General features: G+C 45.8%; 1 protein-coding gene across 9 annotated transcripts in view; it reads left to right on the top strand.

The window, feature by feature from the left end:
• pknox2 (pbx/knotted 1 homeobox 2) overlaps nucleotides 1-25,057 on the top strand; it is a 464,550-nt gene that overhangs the window by 304,561 nt on the left and 134,932 nt on the right. For all 9 annotated transcript variants that reach the window (XM_085968080.1, XM_085968086.1, XM_085968078.1 and 6 more), the window contains one exon: nucleotides 22,903-23,011. In XM_085968080.1, the coding sequence (XP_085824206.1) occupies nucleotides 22,925-23,011 (87 nt within the window). In that variant the 5' untranslated portion in view covers nucleotides 22,903-22,924. The remainder of the gene's footprint in view (nucleotides 1-22,902; nucleotides 23,012-25,057) is intronic.

Raw genomic sequence — 25,057 nt, 5'->3', positions numbered from 1 at the left:
CCCCCCTCCACACACACACACACACACACACACAGCTTCACCAAGCTTCAAGGCCTCTGGTAAAATACACAGTTCTACTTATGAGTGTCTGTAGTTTATTTGTAGACAGAGTCCCCAGTCACTGTCGACTACATGACGCGCTTAAAATGATAAGAGCCTGAGAAAGGTCAGATGAAGAATCTCTTGGCTACCAGTGAATGTGCTTCACGCCTGGTCCGACTTAATCACTGGATCTGAGGCCTTGCCCAACAAACTATGAAGTGCCGCTGCTGCACACGGATAGGCTGCGTGGCAATATAACACTTATTAGCGATGTGCAAACTCTTGTGCTGTAGCCGGCACAGACACGTGTTCCGCTGTGTTCCTCTCTCACTGCGGTCGGCTGTGTATGCGGAAGCACGAGGCGATGGTGTCTTGTTGTATTGATCCCCTCACACACTGGCGTCCTTACTGCTGTGTTGCTGCACAGACCCAGCCTTCAGAGACACAACCTACTGCGAGGCGCACGGGTCTAAGCGTGTCGAGGAGAACATCCCTTCATGACGGATGAGCTCTTATGGATGAAGGAATCGAGAACATTTCGAAACTCCTTGAACTTGTGGCTCATTTTCAGCAAGGGAGAGACCTAGATTAGAATCACTTTGTAGAAGTAGGATCACAGACATTCCAGCGGGTCCATTCGTTTATTTAATCCCAGAGCGCTGTAAATTCCCACTTCAGTGCCTTTGTGGGATCTCATGGATCAGTTTTCCCTTGACTTTCATGGATTGCTAATGGGAATTCCACTAAACAATGTATACACTGGAACTATTAAAGGATTTCCAGACATCCACCCATGGGTTGCAAGATTTTGCATAAGTAAAGTTCTTTTATTTAATTTAGATTTGTGTGAATCTCTGATATTTGACCTGCCTGGTCCTAATGTAGATTGAACAGACTCTCCTTTCTTCCCAGAAAGATGATCCACATCAATAAGGATCGAAAAGGAAGAGAAAGTCCAGCTGGTTGCAGCTGTTGGATCAGAGGTCATGAAGTCACCAAATTGGATTAGACAGGAAGCACTTAGGCCCATGAGGAAGGAGGCAAAGATCTAGTTGATTTTTTAGCAGTGTTGGTTTTGTGTGCAGATAATATTCAGCACAAATATGTAATTGCAGGTGCACCCACAAAGGTGCTGTAACTGCTGGTTTAATAGGAGCTGTACAGACACATAAGATGTATTTTCCTCAATTCAGTAACTTTAGCGGAAGAAGTAGATATGAGAATCGATTGATCTTTCCTACTTTATATATTTGCTTTTACTTTTTCATTAAAATTCACGAGCGGAAAATGCCGTATCACATAGCCTAACTGTCGTGAAGGTAACATAGACCACTGCCATAGCAACCGTGAGCTTTATTAATCCACTTAGTGTTGTTTCGGTTTAAATGTCTATTCAGAGTGTTTCAGAGCAGGAGTAGGCCATTCGGCCCTTCGAGCCTGCGCTTCCATTCAATTACATCATGGTTGATCTTCTACCTCAACTCCACCTTCCCGCACTATCCCCATATTTCTTTGTTCCCTTAGTCCCAAACATCTGTCGATCTCTGTCTTGAATATACTCAACAACTGAGCCTCCACAGCCCTCTGGCGTAGCGAATTCCAAAGATTCACAACACTTTGAGTGAAGAAATACCTCCTCATCTCAGCCCTAAATGGCTGACCCCTTATTCTGAGGTTGTGACCCCTAGTTCTAGACTCCCCAGCCAGGGGAAACATCCTCCCTGCATCTACCGTGTCAAGCCCCTTAATAATTTTATACATTTCAATGAGATTACCTCATTCTTCTAAACTCGGCCTAGTCTACTCAATCTCTCCTCCTAGGACAATCCCCCCATCCCAGGAACCAGTCTGGTGAACCTTCGTTGCACTCCCTCTATGGCAAGTATATCCTTCCTTGGTTAAGGAGACCAAAACTGTACACAATACTCCAGGTGTGGTCTCACCAGGGCCCTATATAATTGCAGTAAGACGTCTTTACTCTTATACTCCAATCCTTTTGCCATATATGTATTTTGTGGTTGTCAAGGTGAACACTCTTCGTGCAAAGGGAAATGGAGTGTCCACACGGAATGCTTCCGGGTCAGGTTTAGCGCAGGCAGCTGCCGAGTAATGCTCCCCCGAGTCAGCCCCAACAATGTACCTCAAGTTCAACCGCAGAAGAGCAGACATTATTGCACGAATATGATCTTTCCATTTCCCATACCAGCAGTCATTGTGGCCTCTATGATTGTGGTTGAAATTCCCCAATTGTGAATTGGCAAGGCCATGGGGAGACCAAAGAATGGTGTCGTCTTTCATTATCTTTGCAGGTCCTTGTTGGGTTGCGAATGGGGAAACATTTCTAACAGGTCAGACTGGGATCTTAAACCAAGAGGAAACAATTTCAAAATGGCACTTTTTTTGTGTGACATCTTTTTAAATTTCAAGAAATTTGGGCCTTGATATTTACAGTGGGGGGATTGGGGTGGCGGGGGGGTGGGGGTCATAGCGGCTGAGAAGCCCAGAAATACGGGTAATCAGAGGCCTAACAAATTTAACAGCAGAAACCCATTTAAATGATTTGTCTACATTTGCCAGCGTGCAGCTGGCCAGATCGAGAGGCTGGGGCTGTTGGACGGGAAGGCCTACAGCACAAGGCCACAGCTAGAGAGCAGTGAGGATGGAGGGAGATACCGTGCGTCAGCCAGGAACATTGGGGGCGGGGGCCATGGAGGGTATCGAGCGAACTGGAGAAGATTGTGGGCGGGGCGGGGGCGGCATTGAGGAGAAGGGGGCGGTCACGAGGAGAGAAGCAGGTTAGCTTGGGGGGCCGGTGGGTAAGCATTCTTGCTGCTCCTGGCTCACGGGCAGTGCTGGAAAGGCACTTACCTGCAGAATCCGGCCGCTCTTGCCACCCTTCAGCTGCCGAGTTTCCCGAACACTGGGAAACACGGGCCACAGGATTTAAAAGTAAAACTGTGGTTAAATTTGAGGCACACAACCTCATTAAAATATTTAAATTATGGCCCCGCCTCCAGAGAGCAGGTTAGTCACCTGCCCCCCCAACCCGCCTCCATTAAAACCGAAAGTGGAGACAGGTTGGGGTTGGGTTTCAGATTTTTTAATTTTTAACCCTCTCTCCCACCCGTCCTGCAGGATTAAAATTCCTCCCTTGATGTTTCCCGAAAAAGAAAGGACTTGCATTTATATCACCTCAGGGCATCCCAATATATTGTTCAATTAATGGCTTACTGTCGAACATCAGTCACTGTTATCACGGATAGATGTGAAAAGTCCACAGTGTAGAAACATAGTAACATAGAAGATAGGAGTAGGCCATTCGGCCCCTCGAGCCTGCTCCGCCATTCAATGAGATCATGGCTGATCATCCAAACTCAGTAGCCTGTCCCTGCCTTCTCCCCATATCCCTCGATCCCTTTAGCCTTAAGAAATATATCTAACTCCTTCTTGAATATATTTAATGAATTGGCCTCAACTGCCTGTTGTAAGCAGCTGCTTCCGGTGAGAAGGTGTCACTTGACTCTGGCATCATGGGAAAAATGTCAAGAACAATGTCCCCGGCACAAGCCAATAGCTGCGATGAGATGGACGCCTTTGCCAAAATGTTGGACATGCATAATCTCATAATCCTTACCACTAAAAAGCAGTTAACTGGCATTTAGGTTTGTGGGATCTTGTTGTGCACTATTTAGCTGCCATTTCTCCCTACATACCAGTGACTGTACTTTCAAAACTAATAAAAACCATAGGATATTGGAATGTTTTGAGACTGTTATATGGTGTGATATAAATTTGAGTTGATTTACTTCTCTTTTTCTTTCTTGCTGTGGTATGGGCTCTACCTCTTTTCTCCTCTCTCTTCTCCCTATTCCCCAACCTCTCTAAGACCCTAACAGAACAGGAATTGCGCTTATATATCACCACTCTGTGGCTTTGACCATTAGTGCTGCAGTATAGCACCTTGGAAAAGCCACCTCCTGGACCTCACTTCCTGGCCTGTGCTGGAGACTGTGCTAACAAGAGCTGAGTGTTAAGGTTAGCGCCCTCTGCTGGGGACAATAGCCAGCTGTGAATGGGGGAAGTGATAGGTGAAAGGGTTAAACTGGCTCGTATTAACAGTGTTGGAAGAATTTTCCGAGTGAGAAAGCTGCCTTTCTTTACAACACTGTCTGTTTTATTACACCTTAATGCGATTCTTGCTCCCACACTGAGACCCATCAGCCTGTCAGCTCAGCTGAAAGAATCTCCCCAAATATTCGACAGAAGTAGTCCACTGTTGTTATTTCTGCCTCCTACCAATCTGTCTAGACTGGTGGCCAAAAAAATGTAAATTTGCGTGGCTGTAATGGGTTTGGACCCTGAGAGAGAGCTGTGTTTGTGTCTTCTGGCTGGCTGCTGAAGGTTCCTCTCGGGGAGAGATGGGGTTTTTCGAATGACTCCCGGGAGAGCAGACATTTTCCGTTTGTGAGCTTTTAGGAGGAACGACCTCTGTGGGCAGTCACTTCATTTCTGCAAGTCAGCAGAACGCACTGATTATTTGTCTTGCAAGCAGTTAATGTAACATGGAGCTACTTTTTTGCCTGTTAAATCCCCTTAGGGAATTGGATATAACTTGAAAAGGAAACGTTTGTAGGGCTATGGGAAAAGAGCAGGCTAGTTGGACTAATTGGAGAGCTCTTTCATTTGCATGATGGGCCGAATGGCCTTCTTCAGTGCTGTGTGATTCTATAAATCAAAGCAGTTAAAAATTGCCGATAGTTCTGGTTTGTGAGGTTAGGAAAGCCCAATTTTTACCCGGTTATTTTGTTCCCCCTTTCTATATTCTCACGGCACTATGCACTAACTGTGCTCAAGAGGGCAGCTACTCCACTATTGGCCTCCAGCAATGCCCTGTGAATACGGCCACAAGGAAGGAGGGAAGAGTAGCTCGGGGGATGACTCTACATTGATTTATTTTCTCCTGTGGAGAGGTGTTGGGCCTCTGCCCAGGCCTTCTCTGCAGTGACGCAATAGGGACGGGTAGTTTGGAAGTATGGGGATCACGGGCGTAGATTCACGTTTCCCCACTCCTGAGACACCTTGTGGGGCATTCTAGCACATTATCAAAGGTACTCTCCCCTTCCCTCCCCTCTGGTGCAACAGATTGGAGCTGTCAGTTCAACATTATTAACTGCTCAGTAACTGTTGTAGACTGCCTGAATGGAGTTAACTTTCCAAGTGCCAAATGGTAGGTCTACCAGTTATTTTGCCAGTCCCGTGTCGGTCAGAAATGAACGCTGATTCCCAAGCTACAAATGGAACCAAAAGCCTTTCCGACCGAGTGGTCACAGCTTTCTGATCCCTGTGTGGTGATCCCCCACTCCCCAACCAAGCTGAAAAGCAACAACAATGACGACTTGTATTTATATAGTGCCTTTAACAGGAGCGTAGTCAAGCATAATTTGACACCGAGCCACATAAGGAGATTTTAGGACAGATGACGATCACAGAGGTAGGTTTTGAGGGGAGGGAGAGTTAGAGAGCCAGAGAAGTTTAGGCAGGAAATTCCAGAGCTTAGGGCCTAGGCAGCTGAAGGTACGGTTGCCAATGGTGGAGCAATGAAAATCTGGAGATGCGCAAAAGGCCAGAATTGGAGGAGCGCGTAGATTGCCGACGCTGCAGTGAGACGAGGACAGGGCTCGGCCTCGGTCTTGATGCCCTCCCATGATGATCTAGCCTGCCCACACTTGCTGCCGAGGCTCACCCGTGGAAGAGTGGCCTCTTAGGTGAGGGGCTGCTGGTGCCAGTGGAGCTATATCCCAGTGAGAGCTGGTGGCTTCAGGAGAGGAGGAGAGAAACTTTGGAAGGGAGCAGTGGAGTACTTGAATCAGGTCTACCAGGCTTCTGGGGATTCCCATTATCAAATGCGTATAATCTGGAATGACTCAATCAGCAGTTTTATTATTGATGTCATGTTCAATATTCGAAGTAAATAAGTAGGAAATTATTATTGTAATAATGATATTGTGTGGCTGATGTGATGACATATTGAGGCCTTGTTAAGTCTGAGTCGAACTGGTTAATTCAGACTGTTGGAAAGTGTTGACAGATGCAGCCCTGAAAACAGTAACTGCACTCCTTGTAATGATATTTGGGCAGTTTTACAGGAGACCTATGTGTTCCAGGTACAGATTTGCTAGGTTTTCCTAATCCAGGGGTCATAAATCGTTTTCCAGGACCAGTATATGTGGAAGTGCATGTTCCTGGATTCCGAGTCAATGATCCAGACACTGTAACCACAAGTAGGGATTCCTTTGGGCTCCCTCTCTCTCTCTCTCTCTCTCTCTCAGATTACTGTCAGGCGTGTCTCTTTAGGCTTTCTTTTGCCGTTCCACTCTCCATTTGAGAATCTTCCTCTCTGACCCCCTCCAATTGCACCACCCACCGTCCCCCCCCCCCCCCCCCGCCGTGATTACTGTCAGGCGTGTCTCTTTAGGCTTTCTTTTGCCGTTCCACTCTCTATTTGAGAATCTTCCTCTCTGACCCCCTCCAATTGCACCACCCACCGTCTTCCCCCCCCCCCCCCCCACAAAGGTGCTGTACCAAATTTGGAACATCCAACTTCCTTGGACACCCATCCAATTAGCTGTATCTCATCCAATTAGCTGGACCTGGAAGGTGAGCATCAGACAGACCATTTGATGGTGGGGGCCCTCACAGTCCAGCCGATCCTATCCTCACCCAACATCCACACGTGAACACTGTCCAACTGAGCGGACATTATAGTTGTCAGGTGTGGGAACCCAGAGGTGCTAAGGCTAATCATAGTTGTCCCACAGTTACCCTGGCTAAAATCAGCTAATTCAATCAAACCTGGGACCGTTCTGGTTCGTATAGCTCAGCTGCCTATAGTACTTGCTACCGGAGATGTCAGGCAGAGCTTTTGTTTCATTTCTATTTACTTGCTGATCTCAACAATTTAAATAGTTCCTGAGCACAGTCTGTATCTCGAATAACAACAGAAAATGCTGGAAATACTCAGCAGGCCAGGCAGCATCCGTGGAGAGAGAAACAGAGTTAACGGTTCAGGTCTGGGACCCTTCATCAGAACTGGAAAAAGCTGGAGATGTAACAGATATTAAGCAGGTGCAGAGATGGGGAGGGGGTGGGGGGTGGTTAGGAGGGGAGGAAGGAATAGAAAGAACACCCTGTACTTTTGTAAGAGGCAGGAAAGATAAAATGTTGCAAATGGGAATGGCAAAAATCATACTGCATGAAAAATGGGGGCAGGGATAATTATCTGAAATTGTTGAACTCAATGTTGAGTCCGGCAGGCTGCAAAGTGCCCAATTGAAAGATGAGGTGCTGTTCCTCGAGCTTACGTTGAGCTTCATTAGAACAATGCAATAGCCCGAGGACAGAGAGATCAGAGTGGGAGTGAAGCGCTGAATTAAAGTGACAGGCGACCGGAAGCTCGGTCACCCTTACGGACTGAACGGAGGTGTTCCGCAAAGCGGTCGCCCAATCTGCGTTTGGTCTCCCCAATGTAGAGGAGACCACATCGTGAGCAGCGAATACAGTATGTTAAATTGCAAGAAGTACAAGTAAATCGCTGTTTCACCTGGAAGGGGTGTTTGGGGCCCTGGACAGTGGGAAGGGAGGAGGTAAAAGGGCATGTGTTGCATCTCCTGCGCTTGCACGGGAAGGTGCCAGGTGAAGGAGAAGGGCTGTTGGGGGTGATTGAGGAGTGGACCAGGGTGTCGCGGAGGGAGCGGTCCCTTCGGAATGCTGAAAGGGGAGGTGAGGGGAAGATGTGTTTGGTGGTGGGATCACGTTGGAGGTGGCGGAAATGGCGGAGGATGATCCGTTGAATGTGGAGGCTGGTGGGGTGAAAGGTGAGGACAAGAGGAACCCTATCGTGGTTCTGGGAGGGAGGGGAAGGGGTGAGAGCAGAAGTGCGGGAAATAGAACGGACACGATCTGTATCTCGATCTCTCCACCCTCCAGCCCGTTGAATTTTTTTTACTTGTTGAACCTTGCTTAACTGATCCTTTTACCACTGATTGTGGTCACTTTACCCTGTCTGCTCGAAGCATTGCACTACCTTTTTATCTGTGGAATTGCTGTCTCCTGCAGATGAACTATATAAAAGTGGTTTTAATGCAGGTTACCTAGTGATGAGTGTTATAGAGCAGAATGGGATCAGAGTGCCACATCATACCTACTAGGGGAATGTGACACTTCTGTCCACTGGGATTACAACTCGCTGTGCCGTGGGACATGGGTTTGCCCATGGCAAGTTTCTGATCTCAGCCTTGCCACTGTGGGGGCTAGACATTCCTATATGGGAAGACAAGTCACCCATACCACCCTTGGGTGCTTCAAAGATTAGTGGCCAGCCATCCTGTGTATGTTTCCTGTGCAGTGAATGGACTGGGCCAATTGTGGGTTGTGACATTGTTGAATAGCAGATAGTGCAGACTGCAGGAAGCAAGTGTCGAGTGCATACCAGTTATCTCAGCCCCTGACCTTTCCATACAAGGCACAGCTACCTAGAGCTCCCGAAGAGCAGTACCCGATGAGTCTCAGGCTGAGCAAAGAAACTGTCTTGCAGTTGGGTGATCAGGTCAACTTGGGCAACAGTACAGTCAGTAGAAGTCAAGGTAGCCGCTGCCCTGAATTTCTACACCTACGGTAGTTTACAGGCACTGGCAGCAGACTTAACAAAACTCGCCTGTATTTGTGATGTAACTAAAGTTGTCTATGTAGGTTCAGTGAGTCAGCAGGAACAGTGGACAGCAGGACCCAAGGCAGGTTAGCTTCTGACAGCTGACCAGTTTCCCTACATAGTAGGTACATTATCAACATTGCCATACATTCAGCTTCTCCTAATCCAGGACCTTTATATGAATGGGAAAGGTTTCCATTCCCTCAATGTGCAGATGGCTTGTGACCAAAATCTCAAAATTGTGCATGAGAATGTACACTTACCCAGAGAGTACAATGATACACTCATATTGAGGCAAGGTGACCGAGTTGTTTGAAGGGGGAAGTCTGATGGAAGTGGTAAATGCTGTGCCTATAACAGCTGAACCCCTGCACAATACCTAGAATTGATTCTGATACTGGACCAACAACCTAGAATTTGAGAGTTCAAATCCCACCATTGAGATTGAATTCAATGAATATTGCAATCTGTGGCATTGAACCTGAAACAAAACGACTGGGAAAGCTGCTCAATTGTTGTAAAAATCACACTAGTTGATTAATGCCCTTCAGGGGGAAGGGGAAACTGCCACGCCTACCCAGTCCGACCTACGTGTGACTCTAACCCTACACTGCGGTGGATTCTTAATACCCTCTGAAATGACCTCACAGTCCACTCAGTTCAGGGATACTAGGCATGGGCAGTAAAATGTGGCCTTGCCAGTGTCGCCCACATCCCAAGAACAAGTGGAAAAAAATGTGGAATTCTTTGCCATAAACTATTTTGAAGTACCTGAGCACTTTTCAAGGGTGATTAGATAGTTGCTTGAAGAGGAATATTAAAGGATATGAGGAGCGTCCCGATGAGTGGGATTAAATTAGGTGGAATGTGAGGAGAAAAGCCCCAATGCAGATTGATGGCCAGTTTTGGCACTGTAACATTCTGTGATTCGATGTTGATGCGTTCAGCAATTCACGACCTTGGTTTGTGGCTGCCTTGTGATCTGGAACAGTTCATCCTGTTTCTCATGTGTATTTATAGCTTGCTTGGAAGGTCTGCTCACTGCCATGTCAACCGTGGCTCAGTGGGTAGCACTCTCACATCTGAGCCAGAAGGTTGTGGCTTCAAGTCCCACTCCAGAGACGAGCACATACTCTAAGCTGACACCTCGGTGCTGCACTGTCGGAGGTGCCATCTTTCGGGGGAGATGTTAATCTGTAAAAGATTTTATGGTACAATTTTGAAGAAGAGCAGGGGAGTTCTCCTTGGTGCCCTGGCCAATATTTATCCCTCAACCATTATCACTAAAAAAAAAAAACGAATTATCTGGTCATTATCTCATTGCTGTTTGTGGGACCTGGCTGCTTGCAAATTGACTGCTGTGTTTCCTACATTACAACAGTGACTACACTTCAAAAGTGCTTTGGGACGTCCTGAGGTCGTAAAAGGCACTACAGGAAACTTTTTTTTATCCGGCACGGACGGGACCGACATGGTGCCGGTTCATCAAAAATTCCGGATAACCGAAAGCTATAGTAAAAGATACGGAGCTTGAGAGCTCCGTATAAAGCAACAAACCCTGTTGCTTAGCAACAGGTTCAAAACAATGGCCACAAGTTGCAAGCGTCTCTGTAGCTTAACAACAGCTGCAGCCACACCCTTGCACAGCAACACATGGAGGAAGGTAAGTAATAAAAGTTACCTGAACCTACTCCTGAATTTTGCCGGTTAACCGACATTTCTGGTTATTTAGGTGCTGGTTAATCGAAAGTTTCCTGTATATAAATGCAAAGTCTTTCTTTCTAACTGCTTGAGAAGTGTGCAAATGGACATTGGTGTAGGTGCACACTGGTCAGCTCTGCTGCATGGACACTGTCACTAGGCTTTTCAAACGTGGGAGGGTATTACAATCGCACCTGATCCTGTCCTCACCTGCTGTCCACACATACATGTTTCTAGCAGGGGTCACTGTGCTGTTTTCCCCCTCACCACCCTTCTTAGTTCAGATGTGTTGAAGCCAACATTGCCATCACCCAGCCTGATATCAGCTAACTCAACACAGGAACTGAACCTGGGATCTTCAGATCTGTTTGGCTCAATACAAAACCACGCAGTGTGTCAGAGAGCAATGTGGGCCATTCACCTCATCTGTTAGACATTTTTATTGTTTTTTTTCAGTAATGGGAGCTATAAAGTGCGTGTGATTTTATAAAGTATGTGTCAGGCCTGCAGTGTGATGTGATGAATGGTTCCACTGATGAGGTTGAATGGATAGCTCGCTAGGGATGCAGGCACTGGTGGTTTATGCTCGGCTTCATAACGGGAAACATTGCCATATTTCACTGCTGTCTCTGATGTGTTGTATTTCTAACAATTGTTGTATGTATTCAACTGGTTAAAAAAGACAATTATAATCTTGCTGTTGACTCAGTTCGATGCACCACTTGAATGGTAAAAGCAATTGAGGTACAGATCAGCCATGATCTGATTGAATAGCGGAACAGGCTCAAGAGGCTGAATGGCCTATTCTTGTTCCTATGTTCCCAGGGCTCGAGGGGCTGAATGGCCGACTCCTATTCCAATGTTCCTAAAGAGCTCGAGGGGCTTGAGCCTACTTCTGTTCCTATATTCCTAACGGACTCGAGGGGCTGAATGGCCGACTCCTATTCCGATGTTCCTAACGGGCTCGAGGGGCTGAATGGCCGACTCCTATTCCGATGTTCCTAACGGGCTCGAGGGGCTGAATGGCAGACGCCTGTTCCTGTGTAATGGTCTTCGGCTACACTGGCCAGCAAGCTCCCTGGTTCAATCCGTGGTTGTACTGAGTCAGCTAATATCAGCCAGGGTATTGGTGACAGTGCCATCACTTTTCGGCTGTGGTGAGCTTCTCACCTCACAGTTCTCCAGTGACCCCTGCAGGAAAGTGTACGCTTGTTTGGATAGGATTGGGCATGGCTGTGACTCTCCCTATAAGTGAATAGCATTCTGACACTCGCTCTTGTTGGGTAAGGTACTGCTGGGGAGCCAGCTCCTGTGGAATTTTACCCCAGCACGGGTCAGGAGGGGAGAATATCGGGGGAAGAAATCACTTTGTTTTGTGGAACAGCTGTCACCATTCAGTGAGGATTTTTTATAGGTCTTTTTTTAATTTTGGAAAGCTTGGTGAATAGACAAGTTTCATAGTGCAACCTGGAACAAAAGGATAACATTTTCATTGTCGCAGAAGCAGTGTTCTATACCGTACTTGTATCATCCAGCTCTTCCAACATCACTAAAACAGATTATCTGGTCATTATCACATTACTGTTTGTGGGAGCTTGCTGTGCGCAAATTGGCTGCCACGTTTCCCACATTACAACAGTGACTACACTCCAAAAAGTACTTCATTGGCTGTAAAATGCTTTGGGACTCCCTGAGGTTGTGAAAAGCGCTGTATAAATGCAAGTCTGTCTGCCTTCGATACCGCTTTTGTTTCCAATGAATTGCCAGTTTTCTGCTCCATGTCCAGATTCCCCCGCCCACCCCCTGCTCCCTCCCTCCTCCCCTGAAGGTACTGACTCCTGCTGGGGTATAGCTTCACTAGTGCAGGATATATTTCAGTGACTTATCTGTTTCACAGATAATGAAAAGAACGAAAGAATTTGCATTCATATATCACCCCATAACCTCTCTCGACATCCCGAGTTGCTTCACATCTGTTGAATAACTTTTTTTTAATGTACAGTTACTGTTGCTGTGCAGGTGAATGCAGTGGCCAATTTTGCATGAAGAGCATGAGATGAAAGAGCAGTTAATCTGTTTGTTGAGGACACCAGGAGAACTCTTCTTTGAACAGTATTCTTTGAACAGTATTGTGGGATCATTTATGTCAACCTAAAAGGTGGATGGGACCCTCGGTTTTAAATTCTAATCTGAAAAACAGCTGCTCTGACAATGCAGCACACCCTCAATACAGCACTGAGATGCTAAAATTCTGTATTAGGCCTTGAACCCACAACCTTCTGACTCCCAAGATGAGAGTGCTGTCAACTGAGCCACTTGTGGCAATAACCTGGTAATGCTTATTAAAGGTGAGTTTATAAAGAAAGAAAGACTTGCATTTATATAGCACCTTTCACGACCTCAGGACATCCCTAAGTGTTGTACAACCAATTAAGTACTTTTGAAGTGTAGTCACCGTTGTAAGAAAAGTGGCTCCAATTTGCGCACAGCAAGCTCCCACAAACAACAATGTGATAATGGCCAGTTCATCTGTTTTAATGGTTGGTAGAGGGATAAATATTGGCCAGGGCATCAGGGAGAACTCCTCTTCGAAATAGTGCCATGGGACCTTTTACATCCACCTGATAGGGCAGGTTTAATGTCTCATCTGGAAGGCAGCACCTCCGACAGTGCAGCACTCCCTCAGTACTGCACTGGAGTGTCAAACTCGATTTTATGCTCAAGTCTCTGGAGACTTGAACCCACGGCCTTCTGACTCGGAGGGTGCTGCCCTTAAGCCACAGCTGACACCAAATTTCATTTGGGTTTGAGATGTTCTAGTAAAGGTCTACTATACTAAATCTCTCCTTTCAGCTGTCTGAATACATGCTTGTCCTGTGGTCTAACCTTTCCTGCTTTAAATTTGGCTACTAGATGGGTGGCTTTGCCCTACTTCAAACAACTTTAATGCTACATTTCCCATTGCTTCCCCTGTGACACAGTAATAGTTCATGCTGGAAACAGTCAAGGGCCTGGGCGCTCTTAATCCTGTGTTATGTTTTCACAACAGGAAATTGGAAACTGGAAAGGGAATATCTCCTAGATGGTGTATTTTAGTGGGAAAATGCTTCCTTGTCGACTCAGCTACTTCAAGTGACACTCTCTTGTTTATTTAAGAAATTTGAAACTGCTCTCGCCCTTTTCCCATCATCCCATTTGTGTAACTTTAAGAAAGTGCCGAAAATTGTGGGCGATTTGTGCGATGTGTTGAACAATAAATAGACCACTGCTGAGCTGATGCAATCAGTCAAGTGGCAGAGCGTAGACTCTTTCCACCGCCACCCCCCCCCCCCCCCGCCCCAACCCCCGCACTGAATACCAGCCGTGATTAGAGCTGGGGTGCTCCGAGTCTCCAAAAGATGAGATGCAGCAGTTTTTGGGCGAGCGGCTAGCTGAAGGTCTTTGTAGCAATGAAGCATGTTGGTCATATTTGAGGAAAAGCCCAGGAAGACTTTTCCCAGCAATGTGCCTTTCGCTCCTCTAACCGATAATTAAGACTCCTATAAGAGATGAGCTTTTGACAAAATTCCTATAAAATACAGGGCTGCATTGAAAGCTAGACCATAGGGAGTATTAAAAGAAAGAACTTGCATTTATATAGCTCCTTTCACTACTTCAGGACATCCCAAAGTGGTTTACAGCCAATTAAATACTTTTGAAGTGTAGTCACTGTTGTAATGTAGGAAACTGGACAGCCAGTTTGTGCACAGAAAGCTCCGACAAACAGCAATGAGATACAGGAAACTCTCTGGTATCCGGCACCGACGGGACTGGCGTGTTGCCGGTTGAGTAAAAATTCCGGATGACGGAGAGGGTTATCTACCAAGGCTATTTTTAACAAACAAAGAGCCAAACTCCTGTTATTGAGGTGTTCGGACTTCCGACAGCGCCAAGAAGCCGAGTAGTGGCAGTTTGGAGTACTACCCCCACTGACTAACTCGGCCACCGCGGGAGACTCGGACTCGACAACATTTCCCGTTATTGAGGTGTTTTTGGAGTATGAATTTTGCCGGTTAATAGAGAATTCCGGACATCTAGGTGCCGTTTAAACGAGAGTTTCCTGTAATGACCAGATAATCTGCTTTTAGTGTGGTTGAAGGATAAATATTGGCCAAGGCACCGGGAGAACTCTCCTGCACTTCTTCAAAATAGTGGCATGGGATCTTTGATGTCTACCTGAGAGAGCTCGGTTTAACGTCTCATCTGAAATACTGATATTGGGTGTTCAGTAGAGCAGTTCACTGAGCTGGAATGAGCATGTGTAAAACTGGATTGTCGGTTGCTATGTTGACTGTCATATTGAAGGAGTAGCGTTTAGTTAATGACTGGACATTCAACTATTTTCCACATTGTATGCATTACAGCATTCTTTAAAATCTCGGTATACGTGGGGGGGAACTGCTTTGAGTGCTAGACTTTCATCTCGGGGACCTGGGTTTATATCTTGCCCAGACTGATGGGATGAAAGTGTCCTCTGCCTACTGGCTGTAAGTGTCTTTTATTAAATGAGCACAGACAATCTGAATACAGTTCTTAATGAGCACGGGCCTATAGCACAAAACTGTGAATTCAGCACTAATTGGCGATCTCACCCCCAAATGGTTGGTGTGGGAAATGGAAGAAATGTTACAGCAATGCAGCCAGGGGGCGCTCTACTGAGGTTAGAACTGAGGCATGTTGGGGCAGAGTAAAAGGAAGTACCTGGAGTGCGTGATGCTGACACTGGGGGGTAGATTTTCCCGAACCTGTCGGGAAGAAGGCAGGACTTCCCCTTTCGGGTTTTTGACCCGCCTACTTTGACGTCCGGCCAATCCGCGCGATTTTCCCTTGATTAACCTTGTTGAGCCCGCTCAGCAGGCCAATTAAGGGCCACCCGGCAACAGGTGACGTCACAGACTGCAATTTCATCTGTCAAGAGTTCTTGACAGATGAAATATCAGCGTTTGACAGCTGTTTGAAGCTGTCAAACACTGACAGTCTGAGTTCTACCACGAGTCCTTCTGCACAGACTCAGTTGGAACTCTTACCGGCACTCAAAGCTGAAGGCTGTCACTTTTCACAGATCGCAGCCGTTCAGCTTTCAGTTCCGTCTGAGTGCTGCGCTCCCGACGGCTACAGGAAGAAAGGCTGTGAAGGTAAGTACAGGTAAGTAAAAGTTCTTTACACACTTTAGACACACCAAACACACTTACCTTTACACTCATGCACCCATCACTCACCTGAGCGCCAACATCGCGACCCCTCCAACTCCTTCACCCCGACGGCCCGCCTGCTCTAACCTGGCGTGGTTTGGAGCCGTCGGGAAACCCACACGAAACCCCTCAAAATAGGGATTAGGCTAAAAACTGCCTGTTAACAGGCAGTTAATTGGCACTAATCCCTTCCCGCCTGGTTTCGGCGGGTCCCAGTGCGGGGCGGGTACCTGCCGCCCCTGAAACTTACGTGGGGCGGGGTTTTGGGCAAGATGGTGTCAGGACCCCCAAATTCGGGATTTCCCCCACCCCCCACACGCCTGAAACCCCGCCTGATGGCTCCACGAAAATCTAGCCCTGGGTGTCAGAAATGGGAAGCCTTCCATTCCCCAGCACTATTGTGACACCTCACCCTAATAAGCACAAATAAATGTTTGGCTAGGGACCAGAGTGGAGAGGTTTCTGAAAGAAAATTATGCCTTCGAAAATATGAAATGACACCAATTTCGAGCTGTGCTTAATGCACATTGAGATATTGTGTAACAGTAGGGGTCCTATACTCAGCAGTGCAGCGACACCCCAGTTACCATACTAATCTGCCATCGACTTAACTGCTGAAACACGCAACCGATTCTCACTACGGCATGATGAATAGAATGTGTTGTCGTCTGGGTGGGTACCTGGATAACAGAACTACAAATCAGAATCTTGCTGATGGTCTTCACTTTCTGCAGGCTGCTCTTGGGGATGGGGGTGTGGGGCAACGGTAATGACTTTCAAGATCACTGCCAGGAACCACTAAAGCAACTTGTAGCCGCTCTTCTGAGGACCGGGAATGGGAATCTCTTCAGCATTTCAGAATATAATTCTGTTTTCAGACCATCTGCAACTACAGTACCGAGGAATTTCACTGATGTCAGTGGCTCTTAAGATGGGTCTTTGAGTTCTTGCAGCACGTACATGTGGCTGATGCTTTGGAGACCTGCCAAGTAATCAAATAGGAACAAGCTGGATTTCACTGTTGTGTGAAGAGGATGTAGGGCACTTTATATCAGATTGTGAAAATTCATAAGGCTCGGAAACCCGCTTTCATTACCTTTCATAAGGCTTTGAACCTAGTGCTTCATGCAGTCCTCCTGAAGAAACTGAAAGCTCTGGGAGAACATGGCTAACTGTTCAATTTTATCTTTTATCAGTTTCAAGAGGTATGAGGCAGAGTAGGGATAAAAAGAACGTTCTCTGATTGGCAGGAGTTAACAAGTGGTGTTCTCCATGGATCTGTACAGGGCCTTCAGCTTTTCATCATATATATTAATGACTTGGATGAAGGAATAAAGAGTTGTATATCCAAGTTTGCAGTTGACACTAAGTTAGGAGGCACAGTAAATTGTGAGGATAGGAGTAGGAAATTGCAAAGGGACATAGACAGACTAAGTGAGTTGGCAAAACTGTAGCAGATGGAGGTCAATCTGGGGAAGTGCGAGGTCATCCACTTTGTATCCAAGAAAGACAAATCATAATATTTTCTTAAGGGTGAGAGGCTAAGAGCTGTGGAGGAGCAAATGATTTAGGCGTCCATGTACACAAATCACACAAAGCTAGTGCACAGACACAAAAAGCAATCAACAAGGCTAATGGAATGTTGGCCTTTATCTCGAGGGTTTGGAATACAAAAATGAGGAAGTGAAGTTTCAGTTGTACAGAGCCTTGGTCAGACTGCATCTGGAATTGTGCGTTTAGTTTTGGGCACCGTACCTCTGGAAGGATACATTAACCTCCGAGGGGATGCAGCGCAGATTCACCAGGGGCTTAAAGGGTTAGATTGTAAGGGCAGGTTGGATAAACTTGGTTTGCATTCCCTTAGGTTTAGAACATTGAGGGTAGATACAGAGAAGCTATTTCCTCTGGTGAGGGAATCCAGAACAAGGGGGCATAATCTTAAAGTTAGAGCTAGGAAATCGGGAAGCAATTTTTCACACAGTTAGTAGAAATGCGGAATTCTCTCCCAAAAGGCTGTGGCTGCTGGGACAATTGAAGCTTTCAAGACTGAGATCAATGGAATTTTGTTAAGTAAGAGTATCAAGCAGTGATCACTCTCTTTAGGTGTGGAGTTAAGCAGGGTCGCTGGGGCTGATTTAGCTCTAAAATGACACTGTCAAGTGATGGTAGATTGGAATTGAGTTAATCCTCTGTATCTGACTCGGGAGTCTGATATCTGAGTCAGGAGGTCTGTAGTATTCCAAGGTAGTGTTGATGATTGACCAGCCAGCCAGGCTTTCAGGCTTATTAGTGGAGCTTGGCTGAGAAAACAATACAATCCAGTGCCCTAATACGTAGGATGGTCCTGGCTGGAAAAACTGTGGGATGCTTGCCGGTGTTCTCTGTCAATGGGCTGCATAATTTTCACTGCTTTAACAAATGGTAATGGAGAAAATAATGGGACTCAAGATAGACAAACATGTGGCCATGAGTCTCAGATCATGGAACACATCATATCAACGTGTCCACTAAGATCTGTTGCGGGAGGCACCATATTTCTCCACTCGATATCTCAGGAAGCCATCGAATGGATAGCCAAACTAGACATCCCATTGTAAGCTTTCCCCATCATACGAAAACAGTAGTACTGCTTTAAACTCCCAACAGCATTTCTGCACACACTAGGGGTCCCTAAACCTTGGCTCTTGTCAACCTATGCCTGAGCTTGCTGGACTTGGGTAAGTTGGGGGGGGGGGGTGCCTCTATGGGGAAGAGAGCATGGACTTCATAGCAAGCAAATAGAAACTCTACCTGTGTGGATTTCCCCTTTGCTTGAAAGGTCATTCTTCAGCATGGTGATGGATTTTTGCACGTGTCAAAACTGAATGGAAGTAATGCTGAAAGTGAAGGCAGCACCAGCAGCAGCCAAAGAAACATGGCTACCCCCTCTCTTGACAGATAGCAAAATAATTTTACCATCACAGAGCTTCCAAAGCCACTGAGAGAGTTTATGCAGCAAAACAAGATGTTAAAATAATTGCAGACACACCCACTGCTGCTTTTACAGACATGGCTGATATTGAAACATTTAAAAAATAGTTTTTAACAATTACTTTTTTGTTTTGTGACATTTACTCCATAAAATAGAATTGAATAGATTTTGCTAATTTGTGGACTGGCAGCAGCAAAAACGATCAAGTAAGTTGCCGTTTTATTGTAAAAATCCAACTGGTTCACTAATATCCTCCAGGGAAGAGAGCTGCCATTCTACCCTGTCTGGCCTACAAGTGACTCCAGTTCCACACTATATAATTGGCTTTTAATACCCTCAGAGCAACTATGGATGGGCAATACATACTGCCTCGCCAGTGTCGTCCACACCCCAAGAACAAAGGTGAAACTCCTTGTACAGGAGGCAGTGCCTGACAGTGGCCATGTTCTATTGCCATCTCTTCTGGCTATGCTGCTGTCCAAGATACCCATCTCTTTAGGCCCCTGCTTACTCGAGTGGACCAATTATTTTAGTCTCAGTTAACTCTCAAAGGTCTGTCTGCTGATTTGTATTTGCAGTGCAATATAGTTGATTAATGAGTTCAGTACCAACAAAAGAAATCAGCTCAGTAACTGCCAGTTTAGTTCCAGCATGGCAGTGTAATGTGAGGTTGCAGGGTTTGTGTGGGTTGATAAATACCAAAGACAGTGGCATCAGGCATCACCAGGTTCATTATCACAAAACTGACTTGGGCACCTTGTGTGGTACTGAGATCCTACAAACCAGGAAGGTCTTTCGTACAGTCCCAGCTACTGATGGACTCAGTGCCGCTGGGCTATGGAAAGTAGTGATGAGCTAAGGTTCTTGCTCCTGATCACTATCATGTATAGACATCAGTAAGGACAGTAATGATAGGGCTGAGGGACTTCAGTTATGTGGAGAGACTAGAGAAGCTGGGATTGTTCTCCTTAGAGCAGAGAAGGTTATGAAGAGTTTTGATAGAGTAAATAAGAAGAAACTGTTTCCACTGGCAAGAGGGTCGGTAACCAAAGAACACAGGTTTAAGATAATTGGCAAAAGACCCAGAGGGAAGATGGAGAATTTTTTTACGCAGCGAGTTGTTATAATCTGGAATGCACTGCCTAAAAGGGTGGTGGAAGCAGATTCAGTCGTAACTCTCAAAAGGGAATTGGATATATACTTGAAAAGGAAAAGTTTGCAGGGCTATGTGGAAAGAGCAGGAGAATGGGACTAATTGAATCGCTCTTTCAAAGAGCTGGCACAGTCATGATGGGCCGAATGGCCTCCTTCTGTGCTGTATCATTCTATGATTCTGTTGGGCTCCAGTGTGACTCTTCTAATGGGTATAGTCTACAAACATTCACTGTTTGGGTTCAGGACTGGAATACACTACCAGTGGGTGCCCATTTACTGTGAAACCATACCACAGCAAGAGTCAGTTCCTTCAAGTGAAAGGAGTGAGGGAGAAAAGAATATTAGTGAAGAGCGAAATGCGTGTTTATTGATAAACATGATTGGACTCACCACTGATGTCTCCTATGGTGATTAGCCTGGTGTTGCTGATTGCTTGGGCTCACGCATGAAGAATGGCCACTTGAAGGAGGATTTGGAGAGCAGCTGGCACTTGTGGAACCATGCCCTGACATGAGTCAACAGTTGTGAGAGAGAAGGGTAAAAAGACAATGTAGTGTGAGCACGGCTGAGTTAACTTCCCTCCAGAAGCTAACCAAAGGAATCGACTTCGATCAAGAGCTCATTATGGGATTGTAGTTGCGACTAATGACGTGGTGCCATGCGTTAGTGTTTTTGGCCTGTGTCATTGAGCTACCAAAGTCCATCTTATTTTCATCACTCCAGTGCCCTGGAGATGATTCTCATCAGGCTGGTGCCAGGTGGGACATTTATGTTTCCAATTGCGGGCAATGAGTTAGCGATCCCAACGGTAGCCTCGCTTGACAGGAGGGCCGCAAGCCAGATTTGAGGCCTTCCCAATTTAGAGTTATTAATTTTAGTGACCTCAATATCAGAAGGGCCAAGCTGACCCGAGTGCCTGATCACCCTTCCGACAAGCGAGGCTCCATGGTGGTAGCACTAACTCGTACAGTTGACCTCATTGTTCCGCGATTGCCCAACACTGATGCTTTTGTGACCAAAAGTCCTGTTAATGGCTTCTCCAATTCACATTGGTACCATTTAGCCTATCCCATTGATAAAGGCTGCTATCAGTGTTGTAAGCTGTTATTAGTGGTGTACATACCGATGCCTGTTAAAGAGGAGCTTTCTGAGGAGAGCTTGCAGTGCAGCCCTTGCAAAGGCCAATTTCTTGAATTTAGACATACTTTAGGAAATGCTGATCATTAACTTGCTTTCTAACAGCACATCAAGTAGAACATATCAGAGCAGGGGAGGGGGGAAATGAGGACACTGAGCAGGAGATAGCAACATAGGAACAGGAGTAAGCCATTGAGCCCTTCGAGCCATTCAATTAGATCAAGGCTAATCTGTATCTTAACTCCATTTACCCGCCTTGGTTCCATATCCTTCATACCTTTGCCTAACAAAAATCTATCAATCAGCCGTGAAAATTTCAATTGACCCAGCATCCACAGTCTTTTGGGGGAGAGAATTCCGAATTTCCACTACCCTTTTGTGTGAAGAAGTGCTACCCGATTTCATTCCTCAAAGGCTGAGCTCTGATTTTGAGATAGGAAAGACTGGGAGAAGTTGGAGGTTTTTGAAAGAAGGGAGAAAGGGCAGGGAAGTGGTTTGTAGAGAGAGATTCAAAGAGCAGGGGTGTAGTGACTGAAGGGTTAGCCTCTGATGGTGAAGGGGAGGGAGATGGGCACAAGCAGCGTTTCAGAACTGGAGCAGTCGAGCGCATGCTCTGGGGCATACAACTGGAGAAGATCTTTCAGGTAGACCTTGGCGGTTATGTTTGGTGGTCGCAATGTGTAGGAATGTTAATGTAGCAAGGAGTTTGTTTTTTTGTGACCAACCTTGTCCAAAGGCCTGGCTCCAGTGATTATTATGGAGTGTTGCCTTGCAGGAGATTTTTACATTGGGAAACCTGGCTGTAGGATCGAGGATAAAAGTTCAGGACAGTACCAATGATGAAGAGTAGTAGGAACAAAAACACAGTCAATCAGAAAGTACTGATAGAGTTCAAGAGAGTAATTATATAAATCTGATATTGAGTAGAGGTGAGGGAAAGAGAGTGAGTTTAAAAAAGGGTCTGGTATCCACCATTGAGCACTGGGACATCCTTGCAGGAGCAGCGTCTGTGAATTACTGTAGCGTCTGACACTTTTTGCTTTTTCCTTCAGTCTCTGTGCGTTGCTCCTGGCTGAGAGGGCAGTCTGGTGACCACTGTTCAGTGGTGCTTTTAACCGGCTATCAGGAGAAGAGTGTGACTGATCCGAGGGTCACTCTCTCTCTCTCTCTCTCTCCTTTTGCCTCTATACCAAGAGCACAGAGGACGGTGCACTTACCTGAGAGCACGGCACTTTGACTCCTACCTCCTTTATTACCCTTCCCCCTATTTAAACTTTATTTTGGTCCAAGATTTTAGTAATACAGGAAACTCTCGATTTACCAGCACCTAAAAAAAATAACCGGAAATCTCTGTTAACCGGCAAAATTCAGGAGTAGGTTCAGGTAAGTTTTACTTCATACTAGTGGCCGTTCCTGGATCTGTGGTCGTGTAACCGGGGTTCCTGCACCTGTTGCTATGCAACAGAGACGCCTGGATCTGTGGCCGGGGTTCCTGCACCTGTTGCTATGCAACAGGGACGCCTGGCTCTGTGGCCGGGGTTCCTGCACCTGTTGCCATGCAACAGAGACGCCTGGATCTGTGGCCGTGTACGGGGCTCTCGTACCTTTTGCTATACCTCTCTGTAATCCGGACTTTTTGATAAATCGGCACCATGCCGGTGCCGGATAAAAAAGAGTTTGCTGTACACGCTGCTGCAAATCTGAAGCAGCCCTGCCAATTCCTTCAGACTTCTGACCGACAGAGTTGATGCAGTTTTTTTTTTAAGCAGCTCGTGTGATTTGGTTGTTATTGGCAGTTCTGAATAGCCTTGTACCAGTAAACTGTGATGAATCCTACTCTACTTGAGCAATTCACTCTTGGAATTGGACCTTCAATGCCCTTAGCGGATCCTTTTCTTCTGAGTGCTCCATGCTGATGTACTGAGCAGCTGTAAGAACCATCTCTGTTGTTTCCCTAGGTTCTAGATGTGAAGCACTCCCATGATGCAACATGCGTCCCCTGCATCATCACTGACCATGATGGCAACCCAGAGCGTGCCCCCGCCAACGTACCAAGAGAGCCAACAGGTGGGTTTGTGGTAACAGAGGAAGGACTGTGGAGCCTTTAAGGTTTCAACCTGAAAATACTTTATGCAATTCTGAGATTGAGAATCCTGAAATTAATTTTAAAATTTGGACCTCATCCACATACTTTTTCAGTATTGTCATATGGAAGTGGGGGAAATAGCAGAAAAATGTTGCCAGCTCCTTCCAGTACAGACTTAATAGCCTGCAGTACAGGTAGACTTGAAGTAATTCCAAGGATAAGGTCTGTTGGTTGTCTACCCAGTGGGACTCTAGTTATTAAAAAATAATTTTGTGAGATATTCCATGCTTTGTGGCTTAGTTCAGGACTCTGCCTTTTTTTTTAAATATAAACCCTTTTTTATTATTTGTGCTGCTGCTCAGGGCCTTGCTCCGTGCGTAACGGAACCTGAGGAAAGTATTCATTATGTAAAAGTCTCCCACCATTGAAAACTTAAAATGGATCCTCAGGATGTCGCAACACAGAAACAGGCCATTGGGCCCATCAAGTCTGTTCTGGTGTTCTTCTCCACAAGAGCCACCCAGTATATTCTCACTCTCCTGCTCATTCCCATTCATATTCCCCTTTTTCAAATAACTATCGAATTATTTTTTAAAAGAAACTTATGAATTCTGCTTCAATAACTGTCTGTATAGAGAATTCTTTTGTAACCTCCCCTTTTATTCTTTGTTTGATCACCTTAAATTTGTGCCCTATCGTTACTGTCTTGCCGATCAATGGAAACAATCTACCACTATTTACATTATCGTAACCCTATATCATCTTGAAGATCACGTTACCCTTTAACTTTAAGAATTGGTAAACATTTTATGCTTGGATCAAGAATTCTAAGTATTGGGAAATAGTTGGGTTAATTAAATTTGCATAGAATGGGACAAGGTTGGGTTAATTGGGTTCATGTAGAATGGGAGTGAATGGGACAAGGTTGGGTTAATTGTGTTCATGTAGAATGGGAGTGAATGGGACACAGTTGGGTTAATTGGGTTCATGTACAATGGGAGTGAATGGGACACGGTTGGGTTAATTGGGTTCATGTAGAATGGGAGTGAATGGGACATGGTTGGGTTAATTGTGTTCATGTAGAATGGGAGTGAATGGGACACGGTTGGGTTAATTGGGTTCATGTACAATGGGAGTGAATGGGACATGGTTGGGTTAATTGTGTTCATGTAGAATGGGAGTGAATGGGACAAGGTTGGGTTAATTGTGTTCATGTAGAATGGGAGTGAATGGGACAAGGTTGGGTTAATTGGGTTCATGTAGAATGGGAGTGAATGGGACACGGTTGGGTTAATTGTGTTCATGTAGAATGGGAGTGAATGGGACACGGTTGGATTAATTGGGTTCATGTAGAATGGGAGTGAATGGGACACGGTTGGGTTAATTGTGTTCATGTAGAATGGGAGTGAATGGGACAAGGTTGGGTTAATTGTGTTCATGTAGAATGGGAGTGAATGGGACACGGTTGGGTTAATTGGGTTCATATACAATGGGAGTGAATGGGACAAGGTTGGGTTAATTGGGTTCATGTACAATGGGAGTGAATGGGACAAGGTTGGGTTAATTGTGTTCATGTACAATGGGAGTGAATGGGACAAGGTTGGGTTAATTGTGTTCATGTACAATGGGAGTGAATGGGACACGGTTGGGTTAATTGGGTTCATATACAATGGGAGTGAATGGGACAAGGTTGGGTTAATTGGGTTCATGTACAATGGGAGTGAATGGGACAAGGTTGGGTTAATTGTGTTCATGTACAATGGGAGTGAATGGGACAAGGTTGGGTTAATTGTGTTCATGTACAATGGGAGTGAATGGGACACGGTTGGGTTAATTGTGTTCATGTAGAATGGGAGTGAATGGGACATGGTTGGGTTAATTGGGTTCATGTAGAATGGGAGTGAATGGGACAAGGTTGGGTTAATTGTGTTCATGTACAATGGGAGTGAATGGGACAAGGTTGGGTTAATTGGGTTCATGTAGAATGGGAGTGAATGGGACATGGTTGGGTTAATTGTGTTCATGTA

The sequence above is a fragment of the Somniosus microcephalus genome, chromosome 26, assembly GCF_052327205.1.
Source record: "Somniosus microcephalus isolate GS21.2 chromosome 26, FLI_Smic_1.0, whole genome shotgun sequence".
NCBI lineage: Eukaryota > Metazoa > Chordata > Chondrichthyes > Squaliformes > Somniosidae > Somniosus > Somniosus microcephalus.
The sequence above is the reverse complement of the archived record's forward strand: the minus strand, read 5'-3'. Positions and strand labels throughout refer to the sequence as shown.